Below are 20,151 nucleotides of genomic sequence, written 5' to 3'. Positions count from 1 at the left end.
GTTTTAAATTGGGTTGTTTTAATTTACGGCCAGAATATGTAATTATTTTAATACTGTTTTTTAAATTTTGTATGCTTTGTTTTTACTTAGGCTGTGCACCGCCCTGAGTCCTATTTGGAGAAGGGCGGTATAGAAATTTAAACAAATAAACAAATAAATAAATAAACAAATAAATAAATAAATAAATAAATAAATAAATAAATAAATAAATTGACAATGTTTTTCTTTGAGATTTTTTTTTATATGAAAGAAGCAACTATCAATGCATCCCTCAAGAATGAATATATTTGCCAGGGAAGATATATAAATTACAATTTATAATTATATAACATTTTAACATTTGAGATTCGACGAAGAAGGTTTTCCCATATTTTTGTACTCTTGATACCCAAGGCTAAGAAACCTCTGATAAAATGTAGTACATTATCATATAATGCTGTATAAGCATCTCTGTGGGTTGGTTCTCAATTAACAGTAGGTCTTTGCATATACAGTATATAAGAGATTTGAGGCAATGAAGGGAAGAGAGACGTTTCTTACCTTCCTCAGGACCAGCTTTGTTCACAGTACAGGCTTCTTCCATTTAGTGGCCCTGCAGCCAGAGTAGGGTTTTGCCATATGAGACCTCTTAGTTTTCAGGCAGAAATGGTACATGTGCCAACTCTTCACCCTTGCTTGTGCTCTCTTTGTGCAGGTGGGAAACGCAGTCCCTCCACCTCTGGCAAAAGCCATTGGGCTAGAAATCAAACTGTGTGTGTTGGCAAAAATGAAAGAGGATGCCACAGGTATGTTATTGGAATGTTGTTGAACTTATTTGAAAAGGGACATTTGATGTCTGTATTTCAAGAGCTCAAGCAGTTTTGTACTTGCTGTGAACCAGGTAACACAACTCAATCTGGTCTTCTGTAAATTAGGATTGTAGTTCTTTTGTGCACCCTATGGAGTCCTCCAGATACAATGGCTAAGTGAACTAAGTAAACAAACTAAGTTTGTTTACTATCTTAGAGGGGTTGGCATGGAGACCAGAAACATGGTGCCCCTCATCTGAAATGCCTTAACAGTTTGAAAGTACTGTAGATACAAGATGCATTTGGGAAGTCTGTAGGCAGGAAACCATTTTCTTTCCAAGCCAGAAGAGAGTGAGAAGCTGATCTGTACCTTTCAGACAACTGTATTCTCTGTACACAAGAGCTTTACTGTGGCTTTGTTTTCTGAATATCTAGCTGTTTTGTTTCTTTACAGATGCCATCAAACAGGAAAAGATGGACACTTCAAATTAATTTGTAAATTGCCCATCTGCTGCACCTCAGCTCCAGCACCTGAACACCCAAACATGCACTGATAATTTTTAATGTTCTTCTGTTATTTTACTGGTTTATTTTCTTACCTCTGGACACACTGAAAATTGTTGGAGGTTTTGGTTTGTTCAGGGTTTTGGTTTTTTTTGTGCGTGTATGTGTTTTGTCTCTCCTTTCAAGCCTGTATTTGTGAACAGTGTTTGTCTACTTGGTTGACATTCTGAAACTGTTTCAATGTTCCCGCTGCCATTCTCAAATGATCAACTGTGCAGTGCCTATCCATGTGTGTAAGTGTATGCGTGTGTGTATGTATGAGTTGAGGGAGTGGAGAATGTTTTTATTATGCATTGTATTGAAAACTAATCAGCCACTTTATACAAGTGGAAATAATACTTTATGTAGTTTTTATATGTTGTAATATTTCTTCAAATAAATCTCCTATAAATTACTAGAGGGCCATTTTTGATTTTTTTTTTCCAAATGATTGTCCCCTGTTGCATTTGATTTGGCTAATATTACTGCTGGGATCTACCACTGTTATACCAATCTTCTGATTGTTAAGTACCTATTCATTTAATCTATTCACAGTGACAACTCTGACCCTTGTACACCCATTACCTTAACTAAGACATTAGAGCAGTTTTTTCATAAGAGCAGTTTTCTGTTGTTCCTAGAAACACAATATTTTATAACCTGATTTGCATAGCATGCTAAACCATACTTAATCATGGGTTAGACTCTGGCTAGCACAGCATCTTAATCAGAGGGCTGTAATCATAACAGTTTTGATTAGTTTATCAGAATAATAATTTGGCCTGATATCTGGACCTGAACACTTGTCTATGTTACAGTGAAGTTGCTGTTACTGTTATTTTTTAAATCACATGTAGATATGGGCATACAGTAAATTGGATACAAAAGTGGGTGTGTATCATTAGTGCAAACCAGACATCCAAGTTATCTCATACAGATGCATGCAAAAGTTTAGATATTCCTTGTCAAACAATCCCAAAGTGAACAGAAGCTGCCTTTTACATGGTTTTAGGAGTTAAATGCATTTAACTCCTAAAACATTTGAATGCATTTGAAAAAAAAAAATCTAAAACTAAACTCTAAAGTTTCTTAACTGGCCACAAGAAGTGTTTGGAAACCAGCATTTCCTCAAAAGCCATTACAGAGTACATGTTGGAAAGATGTCCCATGACGACCACATTTACAGTTTTCTTATTTTGAGTCTGGTAAACAACTGTACTTAATAATAAGTATGCATTCTGAATTTCCCATTTCATTGAATGCCTTATGTTTTTATGACCTGATCTCACAGTCTGGTACAAAATAATAACAGTTAGGTGTGGGAGACCAGAAAATGTTGGGCTGTCTGAACATCAGGGGGAATGATGTTCCCTAAAGCAGTGGCTTGAACAGAGAAAACACACCCCTTGGATGTCTCTAGATGCCAAGGTTTACGGAAGAAACTCGAAGCAGGTGGATCTCATTGACCAAAACGTGTGATCATTAAGTGAGACATAAAGGGCTGCATCTTGCAACCCATTTATTTTTCTTGTCGGAAGTTTGCTGGGATGGTTATAAATCATCATATGACCCTGGAAAATTCCAACTGCTATAAATGTGAGCTGGTTGCCAAATGCCCAGATCACGATCACATTACCCCAGGGATGCTATGATAGTTGTGTGATGACCGGGTTGTAAGTCACTTTTTCAGTGCTGTTATAATTGCAAATGAATGGTTGTAAGTCAAGCATTACTTATAATGGGTTCAAACTCATGCCAGGCAACCATTCTAGACATCTTGGTCTCAAAGGAAAGTGCACAACTGGAGTCTGAAGAAATCCAAGCATCTTTATCCCACAGAGGCTTAGCATTGCAGCCTTGGTGCCTCTTCCCTGGAAGAAATTAGGACATTCAAAGGCTGTTGCATAGCTATCTGGATGTAATAAGAGCAGGAAAATATATTTTTAAAACCTAACAGAGTCCATCAGGTATATGGGATAGACCTATGGTTTTTGTTTTTTGTTTTTTTGTTTTTTGTTTTATTTATATGCCGCCCTTCTCCAGAGACTCAGGGCGGCTTACAATGCATTAAGCAATAGCCTTCATACTTTTGTATATTTATACAAAGTCAGCTTATTGCCCCCACAATCCGGGTCCTCATTTCACCTACCTTAGAAAGGATGGAAGGCTGAGTCAACCTTGAGCCTGGTGAGATTTGAACTTGCAGTAATTGCAGCTGATGTTAATAACAGTGCTTTAGTCTGCTGCGCCACCACTTCTACAGACACTAACAGACACTTCTACCCTGCCACAAGAAGTGATTGCAGAATTAACAGTGATCAACCACAGCAAAGGATAGATAGTGATATCTCCCACTTCCAAATCTTCCACTGCTCTGAGGAAAAAAATGTAATGTATGTAATGGTTTGGTATAATGGTTAAGGAACCAACCTAGAAACCAGAAAATGTGAGTTCTCATCCAAATTTAGGAACAAAGCCAGCTGGGTGACTTTGGGTCAGTTACTGTCTCAGCCCTAGGAAGAAGCAGCGGCCGCGCGGGTGGTTATGGGGGCGACTCGGCGCACCCACGTAACACCCCTCCTGCGCGAGCTGCACTGGCTCCCGGTGGTCTTCCGAGTGCGATTCAAGGTGTTGGTCCCCACCTTTAAAGTGCTTCATGGCTTAGGACTGGGGTATATACGAGACCGCCTGCTGCCAGCAACAGCCTCCCACCGGCCAATATGCTCCCACAGAGAGGGACTCTTCAGGGTGCCGTCGGCCAGACAATGCCGACTGGCAACACCCAGGGGGAGAGCCTTCTCTGTGGGGGCACCAGCCCTCTGGAATGAGCTGCCCCTTGAGATTCGTCTCATCCCCGACCTGCGTACCTTTCGTCGCGCCTTGAAGACCCTCTTGTTCCAACAAGCCAGCCTGGCCTAATACGAATTCTAAAATGGGTGTATGTGTGTTTTAATCTATGGGCCAAATTTTTATATATTCAATTTTAAATTGTTTTAAATTTTGTATATTTATATGTGTTTTAATATGGCTGTACACCGCCCTGAGTCCTTCGGGAGAAGGGCGGTATAGAAATCTAATAAATCCTAAATCCTAAAATGTAAAATTTGTTACTACCAGTTCTGTGGGCATGGCTTGGGGGGGGGGGGTAATGTGATGGTGGGCGTGGCCAACTTTTTAAAAAAAAAACTTTTAAAACCATTTTTTCTACAACCTCTTTGGCCGAAGAGGTTGTAAAAAAATGCTTTTAAAAGCCTCTGACAATCCCAGCTGAGCCGCGCGATCATCAGAGGCTTTTTTTTTTTTACTTTTAAAAGCATTTTTTCGGCCAAAGAGGTTGTAGAAAAAATGCTTTTAAAAATTAAAAAAAAAGCCTCTGATGATTGCGCGGCTCAGCTGGGCATGGGGGAGGGGCAGGGATTTTTGCTGCCAGTTCTCCGAACCCACCCGCCTCCATAGCTACCGGATCAAGTGATCCGGTCCAAACCGGGAGAATTTCACCCCTGGGAAGAAGGTAATGTCAAACCACTTGTGAAATGTTGCCAAGAAAACTGCAGAGACACTTCTAAGCAGTCACCAGGAATCAACACTGACTCAAAGGCACCACACACCTCAAAATGTGTAACAACTACTTTAAATTGGCCCCATAAACTCTCTGGGTCAGGTTCAAATTTTGGCAGCCATGAACTTCTGAGCCATGTCTAAATCTATGCCCAGAGAAGGCAGATTAAAGCCCTCCACTAATACTAGTTTGGGAAACTCCAGCATCCTGGAGGAGCTCAATAGGAATGTTGCTATGAAGCAAGAAGGCCGATATAGTGGCAATAATCCCATATATTCCCAGGGCGTAATCACATCAGTAGATTCTCATAACCAGCTATGTATAGAGCAGCATTTCTGAAAGTCACCATCCTTTTGGTTGCATCTTCAAAATCCAGGGCATGTTTCTGAAAGAAGAAACACCCCTCTGTACTCAGCCAGGTCTTGGTAATGCACATTAGATCACCCCTCTCATGGCATTGGAATTAAGCATAGGGAGTTGAAGATTGGAATTGGGATTAAGGAAATATAGTTTATGTATTGTGTTGAGTCAGCTTAATCTTGGCATACTCATTAAGATACAACTGGCTAGGTCTGCACAACATAGTAAACACTAACCCATGGTTAATATACTAAATTCACCCAGCTGGTTAAACCAAAACCAATTAAATTGCATTATGGTTAAGTTAGTGTGAATCCAGTCACTATGACCACACATATACCTCCTTACTCAGGAACCAAAAAATGAGCAATGGGCAAATGTTAACTCATATAGAGGATTTTGTAGTTCAGTGGTAATGCCAGAATTTTCTATTCATATATTCAAAGCAGTCCCAGTGGATTTAGTATGTTCTTTCAATCACATGGGGGGAAATAGTATGTGCTGGTTTGAAATAAATATCATGCAAAAGTATCAATGCAGGGAACTAATATTTTTGAGTGATTCTCAGAGAACTGAGATGGTACATCTCTAAATAGCAAATGGCAACTGCTATTCAGGGGTGGGGGGGAGAGAAACCTCGCTGAATAGCCTTTTTTTAGTAAAGTAGAACGGCATCCAAATATGAAGCCTACAATCTTCTCTCCTGCCACGTGTCAGAACTGTCACGCAGGCGAAGAAGAGCCCAATTCCGCTTGTGTCGAGAAGCAGAACTCCATTACCCAGGATGCCTCACGTCTCTTGCGGCGCTCTATTGTGCGTCACTCTTATGCGTCGCAGCGCCCACTTCCTGCCCTGGAGCCAGGCCTGAGTTGTTCCGATCGTTTCCATCGGCGACGATGCCAACCGGCGACTACGAGTAAGGAAAGCAAGCGGGGGAGGGGGAGGGGGAGGGGGGTTGGCAGGGAGGTGTAACGGGAAGGGGGCTCGTGCTGCGTGGGCATGACGAGAGGGGAGGCCCCGGGAGAGGCGCACACGTGTCGTCGTCGCCGCTTATCCGAAAGGCATGCAGACGCGCCCCAGAAGTCCCGTATATCGGTGTGAATTGGCACGCGCACGCGCACGTGCATCCGGCGTATTCTTGCTTTGCGTGCATGAAAGGCTGGGATGCGAACTCTCGACCGAGTCGGCCTTCCACCCGTCGGGCGCCATTGCGCAGCTGTCCAGACGTGGGGAACAAACAAACAAACAAAAAAAGTCAACCCGAGATATTCGGGGAAGACTTTCTCTCGCCTTGTATTCAATGCTGCATCTAACGCTGAACGTTTCCTGGACGCTTTTGCGGTTGTCATTTCAGTAATCTAAACACGAATTAAAGGGTGGGAGAAGAAGGTAGCGAGGGAGAAAAAGCTTGCCCTGAATTCCCACCGATGCACCCTGGGTAGGAAGTGCCGTCCTTGAAGGGAAGTCCCGTTGGGAAAAGGGGGTGAAGCGCTGAGCCTGATCCCGTTTTCACCGAGGGGAGTTAAACCTTTGCCTGGGGGAGTTCCACTTCGTTTGTGGGGTGGCGGTTCCCATGAGGGACTGGGGGGTCACCAGAAAAACGCAGTGGAAGCCTCTTTCCAACTCAACTAGGTTTCCCCCCCCCCCCCCTGTACAGGTAGTCCTCAACTTACCATCGCAATTGAGCCCAAAATTTATGTTGCTACCTGAGAAATTTGTTAAGTGAGTTTTGCCCCATTTTATGACTTTTCTCACCACATTTGTTAAGTGAATCACTGCAGTTCTTAAATTAGTAACATGGTTGTTAAGTGAATCTGGCTTTCTCCATTGATTTTACTTGTCTGAAGGTCACAAACGGGGTTCACTTGACTCTGGGACCACTGCAATCATCATAAATGTGAGTCAGCTGTCAATCATCCGAATGTAAATCAGGTAACCATGGGGGATGCTGCAACGGCTATAAGTGTGAAAGATGGTCCCAAGTCACTTTTTTCAGTGCTGTTTTAACTTCGAACAGTCACTAAATGAACTGTTGTAAGTCGAGGACTTCCTGTACACGGTTTTGCACAATAGCATAATCTCCACATGTAAGTGATAGGTAGTCCATCCCAAATTAGGCACCGAAAGGTGTTTTTGTACAGTGTACAGGTAATCCTTGACTTGCAACAGTTGATTTAGTGACCGTTCAAAGTTGCAATGGCATTGGAAAAAGTAAATTATGAGCATTTTTCGCATTTGCGATCATTGCAGCATCTCCATGGTCACATGATCAAAATTCAGACACTTGGCGACTGACCCATATTTATGATGGTTGCAGTGTCCTGGGCTCATGTGATCCCTTTTGTGGCCTTCTGACAAGCAAAGTCAATGAGGAAGCCAGATTCACTTAACAGCCGTGTTACTAATTTAACAACTGCAGTGATTCACTTAATAACTGTGGCAAAAAAGGTTGTAAAAGGAGGGAAAATTCACTTAAATGTTTCGCTTAGCAACTGAAACTTTGGACTCAATTGTGGTCATAAGTCGAGGAATACCTGTATTGGCATCTGATCTGAATAAGATGAGTTTTCAGAAGAAAGAAAAGTACAATGGGAATAGAAAACTTAAGTGGTAATTGTGTGAATCAATTGGAGGATATGGAAGCTGGCATTTCAGAAGATCTACTGACAGTGGCTTATATTATTGTACTAGATTTTTATCCCACCTTATTTGTATATAGGTCAATGTGGTGAATTTACCTAACACGCCTGTATCCTATTTTTCCTCAGAATAAAAACCCTGTGAATTGCATTGGTTTGAGAGTGTGACTGGCCCAAAGTCACCAAACTGGCTTTCATGCCTAAGGCGGGACTAGAACTCACATTCCCGAGTTCTATGCTAATGCTTAAACCACTACAGCAAACTGGCTCTCTATGATGGAATTATAGTTTGAGGACAAAGGAAACAGGCTTGGGAGGCACAACACATGACTCTGGAAAAATTGGTAGATGGCGGAGGAGGAAACATAGATGTTTTATGAGCAAAACTTTGGTGTCTTGTCCTGAACATTAAGCAGACAAACTCACCAGATAGTAAAATTAACCCAGGATTTTAGCCCTACATTTTATAATTTATTGTAAGCTTGTTGGCTTCTCCACCAGAAATTATAGAAAAAGAGAAAATAACAGCTGTTCACCAAAATAGATATTTTGATTAAACCTCTAAAAAAATATTTAAACTATTATTTTACTACAGATTAAAATATGATTGGAAATAGAACTATTTCTTGCTAATCTGAAGAAATGCTATTCTTGCATTTTATGGAAATGAGTTAGAATGGAATCCAGAGCATATTGTAATCTTGTGTAATAGAATAAGTACTACATATGAGAGACCAGTCCTAGAATTATGAAATTGAGGGAGGACACATATATTTATGGGATTTGAGTATAAGTACCTAACATGATATTTTTCTCTCTCTTAGCTCCAAGCCCAGTTGGGCAGATCAAGTGGAAGAAGAAGGAGATGATGGTGAGAGATTTAATGTGCATTTAATTGGCTCTGTGCTTAGCCAAGAGTAACTCTTAATTTCCATGGTGAATTTTATCTCACAATCCCTCCATCCCTCCCTTTTGAAATCTTATGCCCATATCTCAGGAAGAAGCAATGTCAAAAAAACCTCCCTAGTATTAATTTCCTTTGAAAACTGCCTGATTTTGTTGATAAAGTTACATAAATCCCAATGTTTGTCAGTCCTTTATAATTTCAGTCTCCTTGCATATTTCCATTACTATTGTGGGTGTTTTTTTATTTTGTACAATTGCATTTGCATTTGGTAGGCAGTTTATATAGACAGTTCTCCTTATTTTATTCCCTAACAACATTGTAAGGCTGATATTGATACTTACTTTCTGGATAAATTAAATTGACAAACAGTATCTTCCATTAGATAACAGTGAAGTTGAACAGTAGAAAATATCAGCTCAAATACACACTTAGTCCTGAAGAATGCATGGTTAAATGGCTGTATTTTGAGCTTTTAAAATATTGTAGAACAGTATACTTCTATGCACTTAGAGTATTATGCTATTTATTTTGAATGAATCTACTTTGCTTCCAAATTGATAAATCTTCAACCATCTAATTTTGCCAGAGAATTTTGTGTGCGCATAACAGCTGATCTCCCTATACTTTTCTATCACAGATAAATGCATTACCAGTGACCTACTCAAAGATATTCCCCTGACAGATGTGTTGAGTGAAAATGCAGCCGTAAGTGTGATCGTCGAGCCAGAGCTTATAAAAGGAGGTAGGAGCTACATTTGTATCTATCTGAATGTCAGGAGGAAGCAAAGTATGAAATGACTCCAGTTCCCCCAATGTGAATCTTTGTAACTTCCTGTACTCCTTTTACAGAGCCCCTCCCACCTCCCAAAGAAGTTGTGAATGGAAACATTAAGACCGTGACTGAGTACAGAGAAGAGGAAGATGGCCATAAGGTGAAGGTGAGTGGAGCCCAAGATTGAGGGGTGTCTCCATCTTCCTCACTCCGGGTCTCACAGTCCTTTCTTGATTCACTATTTCCTATTTAGTAGGGCCTGTGACAGTGACCCCCATTTTCATTGCTAGTTACCTTTCTTTAGTGAAGAGAAGTTCTTCCCCCATATGCTACATTTTTTATTGTCGGCTGAAAGTGAACTATCCTTGCTTGCTGCTTATTCACTCCTGGTTTGAAGATGCTGTTGCTGCTTCACCTCTTTCCTTTCCTTGTGGTCCTCTTCTGCAGACTCAGAAGTAGGTTTTGGGGTACAGGTTACTAATACCTGAAGCTTAGCAATTGTATGGTGAAACATAAAGAAAGTCATATGCAGAATTGCTAATTCCCACCTGAGCACTTTGTGATCAATTGCTGTCCTTTCACAGATCATCCGCACCTTTAGAATTGAGACACGAAAGGCCTCCAAGGCTGTGGCCAGGCGAAAGGTGAGTCCTCTGACAGATAAACGTGGCTTTTGCTTCCTTGATTCTTCAGGATGGAGTGCTAAAATACACATTAAGTGAGCCACACTCAATTTTATGACCATTTTTCTTGCCATGTTTGTTAAGTGAGTCACTGGAGTTACGTGAATCAAATGGTTGTTAAAAGAATCTGGTGTCTCCCATTGACTTTGTTTATTGGAAAACAGCTGGGAAGGTTGCAAATGGTGATCACATGATCCTAGGACGCTGCATCTGTCATAAATATATGATGGTTGCCAAGTGCCCAAAGGTTGATCACATGATCGTGGGAATGCTGCAACTGTTGTTAAGTGTGTGAAACGGTGGTAAGTCACTTTTTTCAGTGCCATTGTAACTTTCAACAGTCACTAAACAAATGATTGTAAGTTGGGGGCTACCTGTATTTTATTTTATTAAATTTCTATAGCTTCCCATCTCACATACATCACTCTAGGTGAAATACAATAAAACGAACAGTATAAAACAATATAATAAAACAATTAAATCTACATTATGAAGTTATTTGGCTATCCTTTTATTATGGGATGCGTTTGGGATGTTCTCATATTAGTCTGATTTGTTTATCTTCTTTATAAATAGTTTGATTTCAGTGCTCCCACTCAGTTACAGACCATTTGCTCTCAAAATTGAATCTGCTTGCTGAGGAATCAAGAATGGAGTCTATGGACCCTTCAACTCCTTTCATGGTGCAACCATGTTTTCCCCAAAATAAGACCCGTTCTTATATTTTCGGGGGCGCCAAAATAAGCACTAGGGCTTATTTTCGGGGATGTCTTTTTTTTTTTTTTTCACGTACAGGCGGCGAGTGCGGGGCAGAAGGCCATGTATTTATTTATTTATTTATTTATTTAATTTGTATACCGCCCTTCTCCCAGAAGGGACTCAGTATATCGGGATCAGTATATACAGTCCCAGAAGGGACTCTAGTATATCGGGATCACCTCCCCCCCTTTGCCTCTGACCAGCTGCTGGACCTGCTGCTGCTAGCCTTGCCGGGGCTTTTCGCCCTCCTGGCCATGCTGCTCTCAGCCGCTCTGCTATGCTGCTCCTGCATGGCGCATGGCAAGTCAGTCCAGATCTATGACCTCCAGAACACCCCCTCCCCCAATCCGGTCTGCCAGGGCCCCTGAACACCAGGGCACTGCAGCTCTCATGCTGGCTGTCAAGATGGGTGTGGACCTGCCCATGACCACCTTCAGCTTCTACCTCAGCTGCAGCGGTTCTGCTGCCACCGCCTTGCCTTCTGCTCATCCCAACCGGTGGGCCAGTGCTGCCGCCATGAGATGAGGTGAGGCAGGTGGTAGGAGGGTGGGGCTGCCTCCCTCCACCTGCTGAAGGAGGGCAGGGCAGGAGCACACCGCCCAGCCTGCAGGATGCATGGGTGGCTCCAACGGAAGGTACAGTAGTGGAGGCTGCTGGGTAGCAACTTGGGCTTGGCAGTGGGCTGGGTAGAAGGCATGGCGGCAGCAGCAGAGCAGCCACAGGTGAGTTAGAATCCAAAGGCGGCCATGGGCATCCCCACGCCTGCCTCGCCCAGCTGGCATGAGAGCTGCAGTGCCCACCAGGGCCAAGGCCTGAAGAGTGCCGGGCTCAGCCTGTAGCCCAGCGCCTGCATTACTGAGTAGGCGTGCAGCCAGTACTTAGCAGCCCAAAGGCGACAGTGGGCAAGGTAGCACGGGTGGCATGGCTCCACTGGTGACCAATGGTGAAGGGGCCCTGGCAAGCCAGCGACAATTCTGGAGGTTTTAGATCTGGGGAGCAGCCCAGTGGGGTGACCAAGAACAGTGCAGCCAGGCAGGCGAAGAGCCCCGTGAAACCAACTGCCAGGCAGGCACGGTGGGAAAGGCAATCCCAATGCACTGCATGGCCTGCTGCGTCCCAGCCATGGGCAAGCTGAGAGTAGGTGGGCCGGATTGGCACTCTATTTAATGGAGGCAGGCAATTCTGATGAGTGGTGACACTGGCAGCAGGCAAAGGCATAGGAGGGGGGAGGCGATCCCAATACACCGCAAGGCCTTCTGCCTCGTTGTAGCAGCAGCCTGAGCAAGACCCAAGTCCCATGCCTGGCAGAGCACAAACCATGTATGGGCGATTTACACATTTGTCATTTTGCACTCCATCCCACCATCTCTCTGCTTGCCCACAGCTGCTGCCGGATGCCGTCAGACCCCACATGCTCGCTGCCTCCTGCGCTGGCCACATTCACCCCCTGCCTGGGCTGATGTCGATCTTCACTAGGGCTTATTGGGGGGGGGGATAGGGCTTATATTAGGTGTACACTTAAAAATCAGGCTAGGCCTTATTTTCGGGATAGGTCTTATTTTTGGGGAAACACAGTTTCTCCCAACTTTTCAGGATCACCAATGAGGGAGAAAACATTATTCAACCTTTTTATTCTTCTCCTTAGAACTGGAAGAAATTTGGCAACTCTGAATTTGATGCCCCTGGCCCAAATGTGGCTACTACCACTGTGAGCGATGATGTCTTTATGACTTTCATAACCAGCAAGGAGGTGAGTGGCGGCATGCAGGACATCAATCATTCTGTAATTATTTTTCCCTGGAATTCTGGCAGTTGCTGTTACAGTGTCTCTTGAGAATGCCAGATTGCATTCAAAATTAGTGGATGGATGGTTAGGGAAAGTTAGGGAATGCATTCCTTTTGCATTGTTCCACAGAGGTTGTACTAGCTATGCTTGTTCACATTTTGGCATATGTGAAAAAGGTAAGGAGACATTTGCATGGATTCAAGAGAGGGAAAGGGAGTCGGATAAGCTTTTTCTTGTTTATCTATGCCTGCCATAATTTCCCTTTTCCAGGACTTGAATTGCCAGGAGGAGGAAGACCCTATGAACAAGCTAAAAGGGCAGAAGATTGTCTCATGCCGTATCTGCAAGGGTGATCACTGGACCACTCGGTGCCCTTATAAGGACACACTGGGGCCCATGCAGAAGGAACTAGCTGAGCAGCTGGGTCTTTCCACAGGCGAAAAGGAGAAACTCCCTGGAGGTGAGAGCTGGAAAGGTCAGGGACAGTGGAGGGCATCTGTGCTCAACCTTTTGCTTAAGCCACATTTTGTTTCCAGAACCAGAGCCTGTTCAGGCTCAGCAGAGCAAGACTGGAAAGTACGTCCCACCCAGCCTGAGAGATGGAGCCAGTCGCAGAGGGGAATCCATGCAGCCAAATCGCAGAGGTGAGTTTCTGCAAAGGGAAGCTGGCTCTACATCTGCTGTGTCTTAACAGTGGCATGTTTTGGCATCTGCACCAGCATCCAGTCCTTCAACTTCTGCCAGCAGTCATCTCTTTGCCTTTGCACTCCCACCCATAGCTGATGACAATGCCACCATCCGCGTCACCAATCTGTCTGAGGACACCCGGGAGACTGACCTTCAAGAGCTCTTCCGTCCTTTTGGATCCATCTCCCGCATTTACCTGGCCAAGGACAAAACTACTGGTCAATCCAAGGTAAGGGGTGGATAAGTGGGATGGGAGGGAAAAAAACACACTTTCCACAGGCGAAAAGGAGAAACTCCCTGAAGGTGAGAGTTGGAAAGGTCAGCAAAGTTCTCTCCCTTGCTTGCTTCTAATTGTTCTTCATGTTACTTTCCTTCAGGGCTTTGCCTTCATCAGCTTCCACCGCCGTGAGGATGCTGCCAGGGCTATTGCAGGCGTGTCTGGCTTTGGCTATGATCACCTGATCCTAAATGTGGAATGGGCCAAGTAAGTAAATATCTGATGCCCTGAGCCCATTTGCTCTTAGTTTTCACTTTTAAAGTCTCTCTACAGCAGAGGTCTTCAAACTTGGCAGCTTTAAGACTTGTGGACTTCAACTTTCAGAATTCTGAAAGTTGAAGTCCACAAGTCTTAAAGCTGCCAAGTTTGGGGACCCCTGCTCTACAGAAACGAGTTAGTTTTTCAAAGTTAGTTTTTCAAAGTTAGTTAGTTTTTATTATGTTATGCTTGGCCCAGTGGTCCATTAGACTTCAAAAATTTAGGACAGCAGCCCCCAACTCTTTCACTGGGGAATTTCTCTTGTCCAATTTTTGCCGAGAGTCATAGAAGCTGCTGCAAAACAGTGTCTATGTTACGCCTCATATCCCAAGATAGCATCTACAGGACTCTAGAATTAAATAAAAATAAATGTTTAAAAATATAACAAAGATGGAAAGATAAAAATCTCATTTGATTTTAAGTAAGACTGTCCACATTCTCTGAATTTTCAGTCCTTTTTTTAAAAAAAGGACAAAGACATCTCACTTGTGGATCACAATTTGATCTTAAAATGGGGATTACAACTCCAAAGTTTTCTCGGCGGACCTCTAATTGCATGGAATTTTTTTCTGCAAAATTAAATTGATGCTGCTGTGATCAGCCTCCCCTCTTCTCAGGACATGTTTCTGCCCTTGCGAAAGATAGAAAATAGTTTTAATTCAATACATTGAAAATTATTCATTTCAGTGAGTGTTATATTTTCAGGATTTTTTTCATCAGAGACCAAGCTAAAACACTTTTCTTTCCCCACAGACCTTCCACCAACTGAAGTCTTCTGCCCTGATTTTGTTTTTGGCTTTGGAAATGACCAGGTTCTGTTGTTAACTGGAGATACTAGTCTCTAATAAAAATTCATTGCAGCCTTGTATGTTCTTGTGTCAGTTGTATCACGATGAAGAAAGTTCTGTTAAGTCAGAATACCATTCTTGAATCCCCAGTCTTATTAATCACTGAAACTCCCTTTTTACTCCTTTTTTGTAAAATAGGATCTGGTTTATTTTATTTGCTGCATATATTAATAAATACTCACTGGATTACGAGCTCCTACACTGCTTAACAATATATGATTGCAGCTGTGTTACTTTGTTTCAGCCAACCAACCCCCCCAAAATTAGAGTTACATGGGAGCTTAGCAAACAACTTCTCAAAGAGTGCAGTGCCGTGTCCTTTCTTTCTTTTATTGAATTTGTATACCGCCCTACTCCCGAAGGACTCAGGACGGTGAACAGCCATGGAATAAAACATATAAAATAATCAATGAACATGTCTCCCCATCTTCCAGGGGACAATACTAATGATTTCATTGGAGTAAGGATTGAGCAAGGAATAAATTGTTAATAATTGCAATTTAATCAATGCAAATTAATCAATGCAAATCAATTAATTCTTCTTATGATGAAGAAGGTACAGATTTTGCAGAATGTAGGAAGAAAAATTGAAAGTCACCACCACTGAAATGCGTGTCTCCACTTTGCATGTGTTCTGCATCAGAACGCTGCTATTGAGATGGGTTGCATAAATAATGACCCCATAAGACACACTGATCATATTGCATGGCAATCCAATCCAAAACCAAAAACCAATTGGAATGAGCCGTAAGGCCAATAGATGGAGCTGTTGCTCATCAGATTGCTTGCTATGGGATGGGGTTTTTTTTATTTTGTTTTATTTGTGCCTTTAAGTCAGCGTGGATTCCTGATGACTACCTGGACAAGTCCCTGCAGTTTTTTTGGCGAGATTTCAGAAGTGGTTTGTCATTGTCTGCTTCCTAGAGCTGAGTGTGTGACTGACGTAAGGCTTTGAGCCTAAGAAGGGTTTACTGGTTTCTAAATGGTACCTTAATCATGATATAAAACTGGCTCTTATTCTTTTAAGATGAAGTTCAGTGTGGAGAAACTGGACCAGAGTTGAGATGGTCATATATCGAAATAACAGTTGGAAGGGACCTTGGAGGTCTAGTCCAACTCAAGCAGGAAACTGTTATGATCTAGGCTTACCGAGTCATTACAAGACACAATTAGTCCCAAATAAACCTATTTTATTGTAACAGCTGAGAATTATATTCATTCCCAGCTGAGTCCCAATTAGTTGGAAAACAAGTCCTTCGGAAGAAGTCCTTCGGGATAATCACCAACCTTTATCTTCTTTGACACCCTGCCAAAGGCCTTACTTGGCAAAGCCCCATGAAGTTCAGAAACAAAGGAGACGCCAACTGGAAACAGAGTTAGCAACGTTGCTGTCCTGCAAAAAGGCCCAAGTGCCTTTGTTTCTCTTTTAAGCCTTATGGGAGGGGCCAATCATCTCCTGGACTTACTCTCAAGTCGTCCCTTTTGCTTTAGCTGCTCTTGCCTTCTGGCAGCTCTGCGCATGCGTGCACTAGGAATAGGCTCCTCCTGTTCCTCTGCCTCTCCCAGATGGCTCTGGCCCCATCTCTGCCTCCGATGCAGAGCCCTCATCCAGGCCTTTCTCAGACTCCAGGATTGGCCCATGTTCCTCCCCAGCCTCCTCACTGTCCGACTTCACTGCCAGCTCCACAGGCTGCTGGTGGACCACAACAGAAACCCTTCTTAAAAATCCCTAGTGTTGGAGCACTCAGAACTTCTGGAGACAAGTTGTTCCACTTATCAGCCACACTACAGTATTCCACTCAAAAGTTGGGTGTGTAGTGAGTGAAGAAAGCAACAACATAAAAATTGAGGCTGATGGGTGCAGTGAAAAAAATGACTTGTACAACTTGCAGAAGCATAGAGAATGGAGCCATACATCCAATCTTTTGATGAGAAGTAATAGGTGGTCAAGGAGAGCCAAGAGAAGACATAGAGGAAGTCACTGATAGCAAGGTTGAAGGAGTAGGTACATTCCACTTGCCTTCAAAAGCCCCAGTGCAGTAGATTGTGATGCCCTTCCCAGCAGTAGCCAGAAAGGATTTGTATTAACAGGATGACCAAGATTTGTTCCTGGAAGGAATGCAAATCATTCTGACAGAAATCAGTTCCATTTCCCTGCTTCACTAGTCTGATTCTGTTCACATATCCCAATAATCCCATGGGTTTCTAAGCAAATACTATCCAGATAGACCTTGTTTAGCAACACAATTGGGACTGGCAAATGGTCATCAAGCAAAATGGTCGCTAAGTAAAAGTGCTTATGATCTTCAGTTTTCTTTTGCATTACAGACCTGTAAATGTTCCTGTTTCATCACAATTGGAACTGAAGTGTTGCCAAATGAGGCAGTCGTTAAATGAGTGGCTTAGTGTTAAAATGGTTAAAATCTTTGCTATGCAGTCAAGGTACAGCAACATCTGACCTATAATAATGAATAGTAGCCACTTTTAATTCCCCTCTGGCAGTTAGAATATTGTATTTACAATTCTCAGCCCTGTTTCATTCCCATGTAAACTGTGAGAGAACTGCAAAAAAACGCAGTGCATATTAGAAAGTATAGAAAATCCTGGACTGTAGTGGATCAAATGGGCAAATGCTTGGTCCCTCAAAGTTGTTACTCAGATAATGGAATATCTTTTTCAGTAAAGCTTTGGTCTCATGTTGCTTGTGAGCAGCTCAGGGGGCACTGGCTCAGGAATATAGGACTGGACTACAGAGGCCTTGTTCACAGCACAGGATTCAGATCATTCTAACACTGACTTCATAATTGAAGTCATAATTTTTATATAAGGGGGAAAATACTTTTAACTGACAAATGAGGATTTGCAAAGCTAAAACAAGTTTTGATCCCTCTGGTATTAAAAATATTATTTTTATAAAACGTATAGGGCAGTGATGGCTAACCTTTTTGCTGTCGTGTGCTAAAAGTGGGGGGAGTGTGGGGGAGTCGCATGCGCGCATGCCCACACCTATAATTCAATGTCCCCACATGCCCCACCCCATCCACGCATGCACACACGACCCCCGCTTTTGGCAAGTGATGGCAAAAAGGTTACTGGTGGGCCTGGTAGGCCCATTTTTCGCCCTCCCCAGGCTCCAGAGGCTTTCCTGGAGCCTGGGGAAGGTGAAAACGCCCCCCCCGAGGCCCTCTGGAGGCTTAAAACGCCCTCCCAGAGCCTCTGCGCAAGCCCTGTATTTACCTGGCATCCAAAATGGGCCATGTGGAGACTCCTGGGAGAGGAGGGGCAGCGTGGGCAGGGCCAGCCAAAAATTAGCTGGCCGGCATGTGCGCTGGAGCTGAGCTAGGGCAATGGCTCGGGTATAGGGAATAAAATGTATAAAACAACAACTTTGGATGGCTTAGAACAATGAAAACAATACAGAAATTAAATAATAAAACATATGATGCACATTGTATAATCTTATAAGAAGCTTCCCACCCACCCTAATGCAAACCCCAGGAGAGGTGCCATATTTAAAGCAACTTTTTAAGTGAGCTCCAAATAGGAGCCATCTGGAGAGATGTTCCAGCAGGTAGACATAGTGACCAAGAAAGTCTGTTTTCTCGGTAAGGAAAGTCCTCTCTCAAGGGTGCAGCGACAGGAGCATGTGTCACATCTTACAGCCAAGCTGCATTGACATCCAATTGCCTTCTGAGACCAACTCAGTGATTTAATATTACATGTACCGTGTATCCACATAGAACTAAGCTCTCTTCCTGCTTAGAGCAGGTTCCTCCATATGTTGCAGTACTTTTTGTGTAAACTGGCCCAGTAAGAAATTCACTTAGGAACTGACCTGGAGATATTTCATCTTGTCAGTCTAGTCACCAAAAGGCAAAACAAGAAACAATGGATGGAAACTAAACAAGGAGAGAAGCCCTGAAGATGTTTTTATTTCATCAAGCCGGCCTAGCCTAAATGGTTTTTAATTGGGATTTTAAATTTTATGGATTTGGGGTTTTAAATTGGGTAGCCAGTGATTTAATTCTTTTAATTATCTTAACTTTTGCATTTGTATGTTTTTTAATTTTGGCTGTTCACCGCCCTGAGTCCCTTCTGGGAGAAGGGCGGTATACAAATTAAATTAATAAATAAATAAATAATAAAACATACAACTGAGGATAAATTTCCTAACAGCAAACAATTAACCAGTGGAAAGGCTTGCCTTCAGAAGTTGTGAGTGTTCCAACACTGGAGGTTTGTAAGAAGAGATTGAACAACCATTTGTCTAAAATGGTGTCTCCTACTTGAGCAGGGGGTTGGACTAAGGGATCTCCAAGATCCTTTCCAACTCCGTTACTCTGTATAATGTTCTGTAACAATCTCATCCTTTCAGTGTTATCATTTGTCCTCCACACTGCCTTTTCAGACATCTGTTCTAGAATCTTGCAAGATGGTTATCAGTGAAAAAAATATACATTTCCAAGATACAATCATATTTCTTTCATGTGGTTTTGGTAAGGCTGAAAGAGAACTAGGTAAAGTGTATTTTAACACGTGCTCTACATGGGGCTACCCTTGAAAAGTGTTCGGAGACTACAGTTGGTCTAGAACGCAGCCGCACAAGCTGTTGTGGGTGCACCTAAGTACACTCACATTACACCAATTCTCCGCGAGCTGCACTGGCTCCCTATTGGTCTCCGGTCACAATTCAAGGTGTTGATTATTACCTTTAAAGCCCTACATGGCTCAGGGCCGGGTTATCTTCGAGACCGCCTTCTACTGCATAGCTCCCAGCGACCGGTAAAATCCCACAGAGTTGGTCTCCTCCGGGTCCAGTCAGCTAAACAGTGCTGGCTGGCGGGCCCGCAGGGGAGAGCCTTCTCTGTGGCTGCTCCGGCTCTCTGGAACCAGTTACATCCTGAGATCCAGACCATCCCCACCCTATTGGCCTTCCAAAAAGCAGTGAAGACTTGGCTTTTCCAGCAGGCCTGGGGCCATTGATCTCGCTGTTGCGATCTGGCGAGATCCGGCCATGAATGGTGTGAATGGGTTTTAAGTGTTTTTAATGTTTTAATTTTTAATGTTTTTATATATGGTTTTTAAATGCATTGTAAGCTGCCTTGAGTCTTCAGAGAAAGGCGGCATACAAGTTGAACAAATAAATAAATAAATAAATAATCCCAATTTATCTAACTCACAATCTCTCCATCATCAGCTTTTGGCATCCAACCTTTTGAGAATGTTCTGAGGCACTTTTCTCCTTTAAAAAAAAGGTGCTCAAAATGCATGTCTTAAGGAACAAT

General features: G+C 42.9%; 2 protein-coding genes across 2 annotated transcripts in view; both read left to right on the top strand.

The window, feature by feature from the left end:
- DNMT1 (DNA methyltransferase 1) overlaps positions 1-1,746 on the top strand; it is a 43,801-nt gene extending 42,055 nt beyond the window's left edge. Inside the window, exons 33-34 of the mRNA XM_070938196.1 lie at positions 695-785; positions 1,243-1,746. Of these exons, the coding sequence (XP_070794297.1) occupies positions 695-785; positions 1,243-1,280 (129 nt within the window). The 3' untranslated portion in view covers positions 1,281-1,746. The remainder of the gene's footprint in view (positions 1-694; positions 786-1,242) is intronic.
- A 4,314-nt stretch (positions 1,747-6,060) lies between these two features.
- On the top strand, positions 6,061-14,883 carry EIF3G (eukaryotic translation initiation factor 3 subunit G). Its single transcript, XM_070935213.1, has 11 exons — positions 6,061-6,166; positions 8,714-8,760; positions 9,434-9,538; positions 9,646-9,734; positions 10,153-10,212; positions 12,656-12,760; positions 13,067-13,256; positions 13,333-13,440; positions 13,576-13,712; positions 13,861-13,967; positions 14,772-14,883. The coding sequence occupies exons 1-11, from the start codon at positions 6,147-6,149 to the stop codon at positions 14,785-14,787; spliced, it is 984 nt and encodes a 327-aa protein (XP_070791314.1). The 5' UTR covers positions 6,061-6,146; the 3' UTR covers positions 14,788-14,883.
- Positions 14,884-20,151: the final 5,268 nt, after the last annotated feature.

The sequence above is a fragment of the Pituophis catenifer genome, unplaced genomic scaffold (genome assembly GCF_029215685.1).
Source record: "Pituophis catenifer annectens isolate HBS135680 unplaced genomic scaffold, rPitCat1.0.hap2 SCAF_2, whole genome shotgun sequence".
In the NCBI taxonomy this organism is placed as follows: domain Eukaryota; kingdom Metazoa; phylum Chordata; class Lepidosauria; order Squamata; family Colubridae; genus Pituophis; species Pituophis catenifer.
Note: the sequence above shows the minus strand (reverse complement) of the source record. Positions and strands in the feature narration are given on the sequence as shown.